The sequence below is a fragment of the Stenella coeruleoalba genome (genome assembly GCF_951394435.1).
Source record: "Stenella coeruleoalba genome assembly, chromosome: 10".
In the NCBI taxonomy this organism is placed as follows: domain Eukaryota; kingdom Metazoa; phylum Chordata; class Mammalia; order Artiodactyla; family Delphinidae; genus Stenella; species Stenella coeruleoalba.
Genome location: NC_137156.1, coordinates 68,664,393 through 68,680,189, shown reverse-complemented (window position 1 = coordinate 68,680,189; position 15,797 = coordinate 68,664,393). Strand labels below are relative to the sequence as shown.

The 15,797-nt window shown below is 47.8% G+C and overlaps 1 protein-coding gene across 1 annotated transcript; it reads right to left on the bottom strand.

The window, feature by feature from the left end:
- ALAS1 (5'-aminolevulinate synthase 1) lies at window positions 1-13,773 on the bottom strand. The gene is made up of 11 exons (XM_079934303.1): window positions 13,660-13,773; window positions 12,468-12,691; window positions 9,085-9,312; window positions 8,169-8,318; window positions 7,536-7,758; window positions 6,267-6,451; window positions 5,241-5,420; window positions 4,744-4,908; window positions 2,391-2,659; window positions 1,511-1,673; window positions 1-291 (listed from the first exon to the last, which is right to left on the bottom strand). The coding sequence occupies exons 2-11, from the start codon at window positions 12,664-12,666 to the stop codon at window positions 131-133; spliced, it is 1,923 nt and encodes a 640-aa protein (XP_079790429.1). The 5' UTR covers window positions 12,667-12,691; window positions 13,660-13,773; the 3' UTR covers window positions 1-130.
- Window positions 13,774-15,797: the final 2,024 nt, after the last annotated feature.

The following is a 15,797-nucleotide window of genomic DNA, read 5'->3' as shown; positions in this document are numbered from 1 at the left end:
AGGACTACACGTTTACTACAGATTAAAATTTAATATAATTTAATTCACATACAAAGACAATTCTAGAGAACTGACTACCTGGATACAATGTGGCCTGGGGTTAGGTGGAGTGATTGAGGGCGCGACACACTCAGGCCTGAGCAGACACCAGCTTGCTCATACCAAAGAAGTAGGATTTCTCTCTTTCGCTCATCACTTCGAAATGCAGCGGCCTCCTGCAGAAGTTGCACTCGGCTGAGGAATGTGGCTTGAGCTCCAGCCCAACTCGCTTCCACGTGGCCAGCAGATTCTCTGTGAGGAGGAACAGCTTTTAAAAATTAAAGGCAGTACGTACCCAAGACAAATGGAAACACATGCCCCCAACAAAAACTTGCACACAAATGTTCACAGCAGCATTATTTTCGTAATAGTCAAAAAGTGGAAATAACCCAAACATCCGTCAATTGATGGATAAACAAAATGTGGTAGATCTGTGCCAAGGAAGATTATTTGGTAATAAAAAGAAATGAAGTGCTGATTCATGCTACAACATGGCTGAACCTTGAAAGCACTGTGCTGTGAAAGAAGCCAGGCATAAAGGGCCATATATTCCACTTACATAAAATGTAATGTATAGGCAGAAAGTGGATCAGGGCTGATGGCTGACGGGGGCTGGGGATGGGGAGGGGCTGCTAAGGGGTGTGCAGTTTCTCTTTGAGGTGATGAAAATGTTCTGGAATCAGAGTGGTGACAGTTGCACCACATTACCTAAAAACCACTGAATTTCATATGTTGAAAGGGTGGAATTTGCGGTATGTGAATTCCATCTTAATAGGCTGTTATAAAAAAAAAAAAAAAGAGAGAAACAAAACCCGACTCTGGCTTTCCTTTACATGCCTTCAGGAAAGAAGTTGCTCCCACATGGCTCCACTGTGTCGGGCTGAGCACTCCTAGCAGAGCAGCCCTAAAGGCTCCAGGCAGGGGAAACACCTCGGACAGGGGTGGCGGCTCAGGAGCAGAACGCACCTTTGAGGCAGAGGCAACCAGGAGCAGCCCGTTGGTCTCTGCCTTTAGGTGGATGCGGGGGGGTGAAGGACTGGCTTCTACAGAACTATGAGAATATAAAATGCTGAACAATGACTCGCATCAGAAGGGGTTTGTGTGGAGTTGGTTCAGAGAACAGAGAGAAGTACAGAGCTGAGCTCTGGAGGCCTGGGCAGACTTAGGCCTTCAGAGGCATCTCTCCTGCAACAGCCGTGACCGGGCATCCTTGAGTCACACAGACAGGGGCATGGGAACAGTGGGTGGATTAGCAGCCTCCCTCAGCACTTCCCAAATGACTGCACCCTCCCAAAGTGAATGCAAACGACTAAGTGTCTTTTACAGTTTTATACCATCTGAGAACATTCTGAATTACTTGGAAAAAGAAGAGACAAATCTGAACGACTCTGAATGGCTTCAATTATAGACACTGAAAAGACAGCTTCATGCCACTCTCCCATGAGGTGCTGGCGGCTCCCTGGCTACTCACCCACGAAGTAGTTCATCATCTGTGGTGTGTGGTGGGGCGTGGGGGCGATGCGCAGCAGCTCCTCCCCCCGGCGCACCGTGGGGTAATTGATCGCTTGGACATAGATGTTATGTCTGCTCATTAGCTCATTACAGACCTCCGTGTTTTTAGCAGCATCTGCAACCTAAGTTTGATGATAACAGAAGGTAAGACCAGAACCGGATGGACCACCTCTTAGCAGACTAGTGACACGCATGCCCACGTGGCTCAGGCTGGAGCCGCGTATGCAAGCCTGGCACAGAGGTAAAGCGCTGCCCAGACACCTGCGACTTAAAGCGTCCAGTGTTGTTCACTACAGACCAGAGAACTGAAACCATATTAGAAGTAAATTTCACACTGATCTCCCACCCAGACCCCGAATGGGGAAAACGGGAGCTTCTGTGACCCCAGTATGATGGTAGTTGGACGTGTGCATCCTGGGGATAAGGCAGCTTTTATACCAGCTCCACTACTCAGATGAATTCAACTGTGACACCAACAGGGCTACCCTTTGTAGCAGGCAAAGCAAGACCCATTTCAAAATTAAATGAATAGAAAGCCATACTTCAAAGCTAGCCAAGCTCAGGCTTCCGGAGCTTTCCAGATACGAGCTCTGTGTTTACCCTGTCAAGGCTAGTGCTCTGGAGGAGGAACCTCTGTTCCAGCCTGCTGGGTTCAAAGGCTTCATTCTCATTGTGAAGTCAACCAAAGGCAGAAACACGGCAGAGGGCCACTGGCTACAGTCCCTCGCCCTGGCAGTCACCCCGCCGCAGCCCAACTTCAGGAAGGCATGAACCGGGACATCTCCCGTTGAGTGCGGAGCCCCGGCCCCCAGCGAGTCCAATCACAGGCCGCTCATTACCCGGACGGGGATGATGTGACTGGGGCAGTGGACGACTGGGAGGCTGGCGTCCATCAGCATCTGCCTCATGAGCTTGACGTTGCGCTGGTGTTGGCGCCGAAGCACCCGGCCCTCGGTGCTCTTCAGGATCCGCACAGACTCCAGCGCTCCAGCCAGCAGCATGGGCGGCAGGGAGGTGGTGAAGATGAAGCCCGCCGCATAGGACCGGATGGTGTCGATCAGGGAACTCGTACTGGCGATGTACCCTCCAACACAGCCAAAGGCTTTGCCTGGGAGGAGACAGGCTCATTTATTACAGCAACTGCCCTAAGTGTGCACAGCCAGGTGCTGCAGAGCCTCAGAGCACTCACTCTTCTCTTCCTCATCTTTGTTTGCCCTAAGACTCAAATCAAGCCCATTTCCAAACAGGAAAAAGCTGAGAACGTTATGAAAGGGTCTTGACCAAAGTCACAAGACCAAGCTGGTGTCCGACCAGGATCAAAGCACAGGCCTCCAGACCAGGCCTGGCACCGGCGACTGATCACAGCGTGCCTGAACCCCACGTGCCACCTCCCTTCCCACCCAGGCTGGCTGCATTCCCCCTCGCGCTGCATTGCGCCTGCTCCAGGACAGGGTCTGAGCAGGGGGCTCACTGTGAGAATTACCCCTGAGGCCGGAATGTCACCCAGCTAAGACATTAACTGTTTTGGCAGGGCTGGTATTAATTTCTACTTAAGTAACCACAAAACTCTGACAAGGAGTGTTTGCTGGATAAATATGGAAACTCAGACCCTGTTAGGGTTGATTTAGGGCCGGCCTCGTTTTTCAATTCTTGTTAAGTCCCCTTGTATAATCGGTATCTCGGGTTTCAGGATTAATGACTCCAGAAGAGTCCTCCTTGATCTTAACATTATGTTCTGTAATTAACAGTCTTGCTTGAGCCCCACGCACTGCTGGGTTGATATAGTCTCTGACAGTGGAAAATCTCTCTCTCCAGCCCTTTTCATCTCCCAGTGACCATACCTTCAAAGAGCCCACGTCATAAGAGCTCTTTACAAGAAAAGGGCTGCTGGAATTAGGACGCATGAACAAGAGCTTTCCTCTTGGCAAGGCTCTGCCCTGTGAGGCCCCAGGCTCTACTGGTCTGCACGACGTTCTCACGCCCCTTCACGGTACTGAAGGACGCTCTTTTTTGCCTGCCCTTCCTTTACCAACTGCAGGCTGTAAAGTGGCACTTTAGCTAAACACTACATGGTCTCCAGCTGCCTTACTAACTTTTGAAATCCTCAGATTTGTACAGTTGGACTTGCCTGGTGGTGCAATGGTTAAGAATCCGCCTGCCAATGCAGGGGACACGGGTTCGAGCCCTGGTCCGGGAAGATCCCACATGCTGTGGAGCAACTAAGCCCGTGTGCCACAACTACTGAGCCTGCACGCCACAACTACTGAGCCCTTGTGCCACAACTACTGAAGCCCGTGTGCCTAGAGCCCGTGCTCTGCAACAAGAGAAGCCACCTCAATGAGAAGCATGCCCACCGCAATGAAGAGTAGCCCCCACTCGCCGCAACTAGAGAAAGCCTGTGTGCAGCAACAAAGACCCAATGCAGCCAAAAAAATTTGTACAGTTTACATTTTTACCTCATAGACAAAAGAACGTCTACAGTAATTGTTTGTATACAGTTCATTTATCTTCTCCAAGCTGAGGTGGGTTCTATTGTTACCTCCATCATATTGATGAGGAAACTGAGGCACAGAGAAGTTAACCACAAACCCAAGGTCACACAGCTAGTGAGTTATTAAGCATGCAAGATTTACACCCAGCAGGCAGCATGGCTATGGAGTCTGGAAGAGTCTGGAGTTGCTCCAAGAGACACGGCCTCTCTATTGGGAGGAGCACAGGAAATACAAAGTAGCCAGGTGAACTGGAATGTTCCCACCCGGTAGGCACAGAGCTCAGTGCTTCACAGCACAATGCCTTACCTGCAGCTCTAGGAGAAAAGCACTAAAATTCTTCTTTTTTATTTTTTTTTAATATAAGGGGAAAATCTGACGCACAGAGAGTAAAGGCTGTTGCCACGGCGTATACCTAAAGCCACAACTAAGTTTGGAATGAGCTCAGATGGCAACAAATGGTACTTCTATCATGTTAGGCTGTGAGGTTTACTTTGATTCTGGGGGCCATGCCATGACTCAAGGGATTCTGATAAGCTGTGCCACCACTCACTGAGGAAAGAAAAACTCACTCAAAAAAGTGACCCAGGCTTTAGATGCTATCAGACCATCTCCTCACCTGACCTGTTAGACCAGTAGTCCTTGGCCTTGTTAGAAGAATGTAATTTTAGTGCAGATTACAGACTATGCAGAGTGTACATACCAAGTGTTCCAGAAATGATGTCCATTTTTGGCATAACTCCATCCCGATCGCCAATCCCTCCTCCTTGAGCCCCATACAGCCCAACCGCATGGACCTCATCCACAAAGGTGATTGCTCCAAACTCGTGGGCCACGTCACACAGCTCTTCCAGTGGGCACACTGCCCCTAGGAGAGACCACAGACTGCGTTGAAGTGCTTGCTATTTCACGAATTTCTGTTTTGGTAAGAGTTACAACACAAGAACGTACGTTCTAAGATATTTTTAACATTGGGGAAACCAATTAACTTCCCCCAGTTTCTGGATTACCTTGGGGTTTGGAGTCTGGTAAAAGCCAGAGTAGAATATCTACATTCATCCCAATCTATACAGTGTCCCGCAACTACAAAATCCTGGCAAAGTGAAAAGAAACTACAAAAATGAAATAAATATCACACTTTTAAGAAGTTCAGGCCTTGTTTTCATTTAAGATTTCAGATTGGCCTCTACCTAGACTTACCGTCCATTGAGTGGACAGTTTCAAATGCGACAATCTTGGGGACGGCAGGGTCAGACCTCTGCAGCAGTTCTCGGAGGTGGTTGACATCATTGTGGCGGTAGATGTACTTTGGCACTCGGCTGTTCCAAATCCCTTGGATCATGGAGGCATGGTTCCCAGAATCAGAGTAAATCTCACAGCCTAACAACACAAAAATGCTATTTATTGTCATCTGCACCAAAGACAAATTATTTCCTCGACAGTCAAGGACAACAGACTTTGACCTGAAAATGTTGCTTTGCCCAGTAGGAAAAAGACCCTGTGTGGCAGTTTCTTCCTGGAAAAATAACTAACTAGTGCTTCTCCTCTGAGAAGGCCCATAGGTATAAAATAACCCAGTGGCATGCAACTAATCGGCTTTTAAATCTGGCTGTCTCACTCCAAACTCAATGGAAGATAACTACAGGGCTTGCCATTGCAGGGGACACGGGTTCGATCCCTGGTTTGGGAAGATCCTACATGCTGCGGAGCAGCTAAGCCCGTGTGCCACAACTACTGAGCCTGTGCTCTAGAGCCTGCATGCCACAACTACTGAGCCCACGTGCCACGACTACTGAAGCCAGCGAGCCACAACTAGTGAAGCCCGTGCGCCTAGAGCCCATGCTCCACCATAAGAGAAGCCACGACAATGAGAAGCCCGCGCGCAGCAACGAAGACCCAATGCAGCCAAAAATAAATTAATTTTTTTTAAGAAAGAAAGATAACTACACATAATTAAGAGAATTCTCCAAAGGATTTTCTTAGAGTACAAAGCACACTGGAAGCAATTAGCTTAAAGACAAGCCCTGCAAATCTGATTCTTTATCGTTATCATGTTCTACTGGCATTTATAATGTACAGTTAACACTTTATGCTCAGTTCAAGAACAAATGCTTCCAGTTACCATCATAACTCTTGAGTGGTTCTGGTAAGCTTTCTTTGTTGTCAATATTCCTGTTACTACTAAGAAAGCCAGAAAACTCTAAGGCGCCCATGACAGCTTCCTACCTGGCATCATCTTAGCCAGAGTGAAGAGGGTCGAGTCGTTGGCCACAAAGCACGAGGAAAACAGGAGTGCTGCATCTTTCCCGTGGAGGTCAGCCAGCTCCTGCTCCAGGTCCACGTGGAATTTACTAGTTCCAGAAATATTTCTAGTACCCCCTGCTCCAGTACCATGCTGTTTCAAAGTGTCCCTTTTAAAAAAAAAAAGAGCAGACAGAAAATAAATCTCATGGTTCTGAATACGACGTGAACATTCCTCCCTCCAGGATCCAGGAGACTGAAACTGATGTTGTTGTAGCACCTCTCTCCCTGTGAACCAGAAGTTCACACAAGTTTCAACCCACTTCATCTCTAGACTGGGCGGGAGAAGGTCTCAACACCAGGGTGATGAGGCCTCTAGGGAACATCAAGAGCAAGTGTTAACAATCTTAGTTGAGTTTTAGTTAACTTACTGAGATTTCTTTTCTCTGACAAACAGCTTTTTCTCCAATAACACGACCTCAGGCTCTAGAGGGACATCTTGAATGGTGGCTACCTAAACTCTTTGTGAACCAGTCCCGTGATGTTAGGCTATCTCTATTACTAAACCTCAGACTGGGCTCTCTCTAGCAAGCCTGCTTGGAGAGTTTGACCAGCAACTCTCTCAAGTGTTCCTAGCCATGGCAAACCTCCTGAAGGACATGAACGACAGGCTCTACCAGCCCTTTTTTTTTTTTTTTTTAATATTTATTTATTTGGTTGCACTGGGTCTTAGTTGCAGCAAGCAGCCTCCTTAGTTGTCGTGTGTGAACTCTTAGTTACAGCATGCATGTGGGATCTAGTTCCCTAGTTGCAGCATGCATGTGGGATCTAGTTCCCTGACCAGGGACTGAACCTGGGCCCCCTGCACTGGGAGCGTGAAGTCCTAACCACTGTACCACCAGGGCAATCCCTCTACCATCCAGTGCTGCTCGATTTGTATTTCTCCACCCACAGCCACAAGCCAGGAAGCCTCTGTGCAAGACTTGCCTGTGGAGGGGTAGTAAGTGGACATGTGTAGTCAATGAGCCCAGAAAAAACTCTCACAAAGGGGCTCCACCAACTACTTACACATCAGAGTTTCTCTGAAAGTAACCTGTACATATTTTTAAAGGCTAAGAAGAGCATTTTGCTATGGCACACTCTCAGCTGCTGAATATCCCCCCCATAAAAGATCCAATTTCTATAAATCATCAGTGTCTTGCTAAGTCATGCCAGTGACGTGCCAGTGACATCTGAAAACTGAAGGCTACTTACATGACGGCTCCACACACCCGTGGGTGGCAACTCATTCCTAGGTAGTCATTGCTACACCAGACGGACACCTGCTTTTTGGTGACGAGAGAGTCTGAGTAGTCATCTGCCATGGGGAAGAGCTGCGCCCTCCGGTTCACAGTTTTGAAAACTCGATAGGTATGGTCATTTTTTTTCTCGTCAATTTTCTTCTCAAAGAAATGATCATATTGAAAAGTGGAAACAGCTAAAAACCGAACAAAAGATGGTACAGTTTGACGGTTAAAAAGCACATCTAGGCTTTGGTGTAAGACCTAGGTTCCAATCCCGGCTTGGCCATTCGGGAGCAAGGAGATTCTGGACAAACTAACGTACTAAGTACTAAGTACTCATCTGGGCAAGTTCCTTGACATCCTTATCTTGAGTCTGTGTATGTCTCAAATGACAATGTCTGACCCCGTGAGCAGACAGTAGGTATTAAGAGAGATGAGGCAGGCTATCAATAGGACTGGCATTCACTGTAGCCAAGAGCATCTACTTGCATCAAGCAAGAGACATGGCTTTTAATCCACAACTCACCATGCAATTATACGTTTAATCTGATGTATGTTTAAGTTATAAACTCTCCTGCATCAGGCAAATAACAAGAAGACTCACATTTTGGCAAGTTATCTTGAAGAAGGTGGGACACTCCTTCTGGTCGTTGCTTTCGCATGATGTCCTGAAAGTTCTTCAGCAAACCACTCAGCTCCCCTCCATCGGTCTTCACACTAATCACACTGGGATTCACTGAGGTTTGGGCAACCTCTGTAACAAAAGTAACAAGAGGCAAAGGGGACCAGTGTTCTATTCTGAGTCTACAATACCTTCCAGACATACTGTTAAAAATGGCTTACTGCCTAGTTCACAAAAATAGCCCATCATAACGAAAGTGAGATGTAACTGAGTGTATGAAGCTTTTCTTCTTCTTTAGTTACTGTTTGGTTTTGTTTTCAGAGCTACCAGTCAGCTTTGAGGAACATTAAAGTCCAAAGCTTTTCTTTTCTGGCTGGTTTGCCTTCCCCATCACACCCCCCCACCCTGATTTTCTTCACAGAAAACAATTTCAGCCACTTGTATCATTTCTGCTGGGGAGAATTTCTGGGGACCTTATGTGTTCCATGGATACGGCCACAAGTGGAATTCAGGTTGCCACTCAATGACCACCACTAAGACACACAGCTTGGGAGTCCTAAAACTAGCACTCACTGCAGTAACACTGTTTTTTACCTTTTATCCAACCAAATGGTGGGAAAGAAACAAAGGGCACTGGTAATAGTTTATGCCTGAGGGGTATTTTCAGAAATTAAAGAATTACTGTAAAAGCTGGTTACATCCTACACACACACACACAGAAAAAGAACTCCCACATTTTGCCATACAGTCCTCTATCTTGATGACCTTCCTCCTCGGCCCTAAAACAGGAAGGTGCTGACACAAATACTACCCTAATAATAGTTCACACATAAATCTGAGGGTCTGAAAGAGCCACAGAACCTCTTCGCTCTTCTGATGGCTCATGTCATCTGTTTACCTTCCCTCACGGCATGCATTTCCTGCACATCCTCCTGAAGCTCTAGGCTGGCTTTGCAGAAGACGCTGCTGCCGCCCTGGCTCATCTGGGCTGCCAGGAAAGGGCATTTGCTCGCACTGCCCTGGCTCGCGGCAAGGGAGGCGTGTCCAGACGGAAGCTGCGTGCCATCTGGAGTCTGCTGGGATCCATCAGGAGCCTGCTGCACCTTGGCTTTGGCAGTTTTGTCCTCTGAGGGGGGAAATGTTAAAACGGAAGCATCAGATCTGGTTGCACGGTACACAGAAGCCCACTTGTTTCTTTCTCTTGTTGCCTCAAAGACAAACCTTATACTTACTCTATCCCATGATCCAAAGACAAGTTTATTCTTATTAGGTTCTGCTAAATCAACTGTTTTCTCATCTGCCTCACTGGACACAATGTTCCTGTGAAGAGTTAACCGGCACAGTTCACCTACCTCTCAAACCCATAGTATTTCTCACTTATAAATCCCCAAAGTAGTATTTTCTAGTTCTAGACAGCCCAGCATTCTTGAGTTGAATTATTTCCAGTAAATCTACCCCAAGTACACTCAGCATATTTCATGCGAGGACACACTCTTGAAGGTAACTGGGAAGTGGTCATACGGTTTTTTTCTCTGCTAATATTTTCTAAACAGATTCTTGACAAAAAAAAGCTTGCCATTGCTTAACAGATAAACTGCCAGTTTTCTCTAAATGCCTCAAAGAAGTTCATGACTTAATGCAGTTGGCTGGTAAGCTTCTAGACTTCCCTCTCCCCTTGAGCAAATGCATTCATCTTCCTTCCAGAGAAGTCTTTCTTCATCATTCTGGAATCCTCCTGTGAGTCATAGGCTAGGCTCTCCTACAACTTGGGCAGTGTCTCAATACAGTTTGTATTAAAATCTATAAAGGAAAGCAAAAAAATTGCCTTGGGGAATTCCCCAGCAGTTCAGTTGTTAGGACTCCACCCTTCCACTGCAGGGGGCAGGGGTTCAATCCCTGGTGTGGGAACTAAGATCCCGCATGCTGTGCGGCGAAAAAATAAAATTTTAAAAAAACCTGCTTTCAAGTTCATTTCACTCACTATAAAAGTCAGTAAATACATATTCATTGTAGGAAGTCTAGAAAAATAGAGTTCTATTATTCAAAACATAACCATTGCAGACAACTTGGCATATTATCTTTCTTTACCCCTTATGTGTAGATTTAGAAAAAGTTGTACTTATTCTGTATATGCTTGTTTATTCTGCCCTTTTCATTATAAAGATCTACATAAGCTAGTAAATAGTTTGTGAATATCATTTGTGATGGATGCATGGCAGTCTATCAAGTGGATAAGTCACATTTTACTCAACCAGGAACAGAAGAGGAATCTACTGCTAGGGACAGAATGGTAAAAAACATAACTAACTCCTAAACAATGGTAAAGAGGGAAAGAAATCCTAGAAAGGATTAAATGCTTTCTAGTAAAAAACATTCTTTTCTTACAAGTCCACATCCAGAAAACACAACTAACAGAGCCTGTAAGGTAAATTATTCCCTAGAATTAAGTGGTATCTGAAAAGCTTCGTTCTTTCCTGGCAAAGACAGACCAAAACCAAATCTCTGATGTCTTTATTAAAAGCAAAATTTAAAAATTCATATACAAAATAAAGATACATGTGTTAAGGGAATTCCCTGGTGGTCCAGTAGTTAGGACTCAGCACTTCCACTGCAGGGGGCTTGGGTTTGATCCCTGGTCGGGGAACTAAAATCCCGCAAGCCGTGCCAACAACAAAAAAAAGACACATGTGTCAAAAAAATCACTACTTTAACAAATTTTGTATGATTCCACTTACGTGAGGTTTCTAGAGTAGTCAAATTCATAGAGAGGAAGTAGAATAATGTTTGCTAGGATCTGGGGGAGGAGGATGGGGAGTTAGTATTTAGTTGGCTCAGAGTTTCAGTTTGGGACAATGAAAAGAGTTCTGGACACTGGATGGTGGTGATGGCTGCAGAACAATATGAATGTACTTAATACCACTGTACACTTAAAAATGGCTGAGATGGTAAGTTTTATGTTATATGCATTTTGCCACAGTAAAAAACATAATTAAAAAAAGAGAAAACTAGCATCCGTGCATTTAGTTGGAGCCGTGTGACGAGTTCTGGCCAATGGATGTTGTGTGTTGCTTCCTGGCTAAAATATCCGAGAGCTGGTGGGGCTGAGTATTTGATGATATTAGGAAATTGCATCATTTTTTAGGTGTGATAATGGTATTGTGATGGTGCTTTCAGAAAGAACTCATAGGGACTTCCCTGGCGGTCCAGTGGTTAAGAATCCGCGCTTCCACTGGTTCGATCCCTGGTTAAGGAACTAGGATCCCACATGCCACGTGGTGTGCTCCCGCCCGCAAAAAAAAGAAAGAAGTCATATCTTTTAAAGGTGCATACTGATATTTACAGAGGAAATTTCTGGAATCAGTTTCAAGTTAATCCAGTGGGAGCAGGCGGGGTGAATGCGGACACAAGTGAAGCAAAATTGGCCCTGGATTGATTATTGTTGTTCATAATTGAAATTTACTGTTATGAAAAGTTTTAAAAAGATGAGCTGGTTTGAGACCCTCTCACTTTCCCCTTATGCAATAGTGACCCAAAAGCCACCTATTTCAGAGTTAAAGCTGTTCCACACCAGAGTGTGGAACCCCAGGTCACTGCTTAGAACAGAATTGCCCTGATGACCCAAAGTGGACCTTGCGTGAACAAGACAGAAATCTTTATGTGTTAAGCCCTGAGATTTGGGGGTTGCTTGATACCTCAGTGTAGCCTAACCTAACTGAAAAACTCACAGGTAGAGTTGACTTTGAAGATGGTTTAGCCTGGAATAGCCTATGTGGTCTGGAGCCAGACAAAGAGATAAGGTATGATAAGTGACTGCATAAGAAACTACCAGGAATTTGGGAAGGCATAGCACAGAAAGGAATTGAGGGCAAAAGGCACAGGTCAGGCAACATAGCAAAGGCAAGGAAAAAAAAAAAAAAGAAGAAAAAAAATCACAACTTTAAAAGCTACAAGCATCTACATTCCAACTTTACATAAAGATTCCAACTTTACATTTACATGAACGAGGAACTGACAACTCACAAACTCCAACAGACACTGACACGCAATCCACAAGGTGGAATGCTGGCCACTGTTTCACCTTTAAAGATGTGAAAACTAAAACTGCCTACTTTGTGGGGTTAGGATGACAATTCCATGAGATAATCTATGCAGAGAACTGACCCTGGCACCAAGTAACCGCCTCGCGTGACCCTCATCAGCACTGTGCGTGAGAATTGCTTCCAGGGTCTTGTAATGAATGCAAACATCACCACTCTCTACTTCATTGCTAAGGACACTTACTCTCGTTGGCCGGAGGGGTTTCTTTGACCTGCTGGCAGAGTACTGCTGAAGCGGACAGGGCCCGAGGGGCTGGCTTGGCCCCAACTTCCATCATCTTAGGGCAGTTTTGGGCATAGAACAATAGAGATTTGCCTGCCTTCTGCAGAAAGGCCTGAGGCACTCGGGATAAGAATGGGCAGCGGCGAACAACAGTCTCCATGTCCCGTCCCGGAGGTGCACTGATCCTGTACAAAGATGAGGAGTGATACCAACACTTGTTAATAATCACGCAAATACCACTCCAAGGTCACTGGGTTCAGGTGTCACCTGAAATTTATAGCAAGGGTACTGTGGGATACTAACAAGTCTCACTCAAAAATGTCTAAGGACAGCACTGATGAGGGACTCAACTAAGAAGTGGTGACCACACTCTACCCAGATCACCTTCATTCCCCAGCTCCATACAAAGGCACCTGCAAAACTACTTTACCAAATACGGTAAATACTGATGATCAATAACCAAGGGGGTGGGACAGGAGGGACAAGTCAGGAACAGGTTTAGGAGGTCAGAGGCTCCTTGAGGAAGATACACAGTGCAGAAGTGCAGATAACACACCTTGGCACCCACCCAGGTGAAGAAGTGAGGCCAGGGAAGAAGCCACTGTCATCCATCAAGGCAGAGAAGACTCTTAGGGATCCTGATCTTCTCCGGGTCCCTACACTCCCAGACCCCAAGAAGGCATCCAGTCCGGCCCTGGGTTCCTGAGGCCATGATTTCCCCGAGGTTATGCCCCTACAGCTCCGTGAACTGGGCATAACTGAGAAAGGAGGGGGCATAAAGAAGGCCAGGGATACGAGGGGAAGCGCCGCTGGGGCTAACTGGGAAGAGACAAGGGCTAAAAAATGAGGGCCGTGGGTCTGGTGGAAAGTGGTGGTCCTGGGCAGGGGAGGTCTGTGGTTACCCGGGGCGTCGAGAGCTCGAGAATAACGGGAGGTGTCTAAGAAGGGAATTCGAAAGCGGTCAATTAAACGGGGAACGCCGTGAGGGGGCCGATCAGGTAGAAGATCGGGCATATGAAAGTTGACCCCGAGGCGGCGGGTGATTGGAGCGGTGGGGGATGGGGTCCCAATGGCCGGAGTAGCGGGGCGCAGGCAAGCAGGACACGCGGGGGTTGTCCCCGGCCGCGCCGCATCCAGAGCGCGGGGCCCTCACCTGCGCGGGAGACTCGGCGGAGGCGGCGTCGGCGGCGTCGGCGGCGTGTACCCAAACAAGGGTAGAAACAAACCCTTGCCCTTATCCGCGAGAATCCTCAGGCCGCGAACCCAGTCTTCCTAATATACACAGATAGACAGCTGCGCATGCGCCATGGGCCGGGGCGTCCTCCGCGCAGGCGTGCCGCGGGGCACTCCAGAAGTTGGAAGGGCGGGGCGGGGCGTAAAAGCACTCCTCCTTAGGCTCGGTTTGTGCTGGTGGGACCTGGGCTTACCGGGACGGCCTGCTGGGAGGACGAAGAACAAGGCTGGGGACGGATGACTTCATGCTGCACCACCTTGCCGCTTCCCCTAACTACCCTATGCTTCAGAATCCTTTGTGGAGCATAAAAGGGCAGAGTCGGAGGGGAAGCGCCTCTAGGGTAACCAGGGGGTTATAGGGCTGCAAAAACGGGTGCCTTGGATATAGAGGAGGCAGGGGAAACGAGGAGTTCCGGACCAGGGTCTTAAGCAGGATCTGACCCACCCGGGGCTTTTTTCATGGCGGAGGGCTTCCCGGAGGAGATGGGGCTGGATTGACCAAGGATGGAGTGGTCCTGGGGGTGATGACCAGGGAGCTGGAGGGAGGGATCCGTAGTGAGGAGGACGAGGAGAAGCAGACGGAGACCCAGCCGTGGCATTTTTCTGGTCCGAAATAAAGGGACTTAACCTGATGCAGAGAAGGAGCACAAGGAACAGGGCTGGATGGAACCCACACACTACACACTGGGTGGGAGGTGAGGGTGGAGGCATGGGGCCTGACACATAGTTGGGGGTTGACATATATTAATTATTATTATTATTACTTTTTTTTTTTTGCGGTACGCGGGCCTCTTATTGTTGTGGCCTCTCCCGTTGCAGAGCACAGGCTTCGGAAGCGCAGGGTCAGCGGCCATGGCTCACGGGCCCAGCCGCTCCGCGGCATGTGGGATCTTCCCGGACCGGGGCACGAACCCGTGTCCGCTGCATCGGCAGGCAGACTCTCAACCACTGCGCCACCAGGGAAGCCCAATTATTATTTTTATTTTCCATTGTGGGCTGTCCAAAGTCCCTGCTGGCCACCCTGGCCGGGCACCAGCTGGGTGACTCAGTACTCTCTCCCAAAGTTCAGAGTTGCCCTCACCTCCTTTGAGTCTCCCCTAGACCACACCTGTGGAGTACAGCTTGGCAAACCCCTCTCAGGAACGCCAGCCTGGCCTCCTTGCTCCACACCCTTCCCAGCTTAACTTGGGCTTGGTTGGGTTGGGCCCGTGCCAGGCTCAGAGTTGCCCTCCTCCACTCTTCAGGAAAGGACCACCCAGGTTGCTTCCTCCTCAGCTGGGCATTAATAAGAGGGACAAAGTCTAGAGTGATGGTGACCAAGGTGTGTCCAGGTATTTCCCAATTCCCTCTCTTTGAATCTCCAGCCAGCTGCAAGGCAGGTGAGGCGAGTCTCCACCTGAAGAGGAGGCACCTGGGTCTGGAGTGGCACTGGGACCATTCCAGGGGTCCAGGATGAGGGCTTTGCCTGGGAACCCAAAGTTCAGCTCTGCCCCGTCCTGCTGAGGGGCCCTGGGCAGTGCCCAACAGCCGGAGAGAGGGTAAGAGAAAAGGTCAGACCCAGGTGCAGCCAAAACAGGGTAAAGATGGTATTGAGTGCTTTGTCCATCTCTGGGCCTCACTTTTCCTTATCTGAGCAATGGGATCATAATCCCTGTCCTGCCCGCGTCGCAGAGCTGTTTGAGTGATCAGAGGCAAAGCAGAAGCAGAAAGAACTGGACATCGGAGCTGGACATGGGTTCTAACCCCGGCTCAATCTTATTTGGTCTTAGGTAGGCTACAATCTCTCTAAGGCTCCATTTCCTCATTGTAAAGCTCTCCCAGCCTTGCCACTTGTGGTTGGCAGAGGGGCAAGTGAAGTCATGGATTTCAGAGGCTTATTGTTTAAACCAATAAGTTTCTAGTCCTCTGGGAGTTTCCTGTTTAATAGAGGGAAAGGTTGGGAAACAAAGCAGATCCACCCGGAAAGTAAAATAGGATGTTGTAAATAATTCCAGAGGGAGGAGGAGGCTATTGGGTTGGCCCAAAAGTTCGTTAGGGTTTTTCCGTAAGATGTTATGG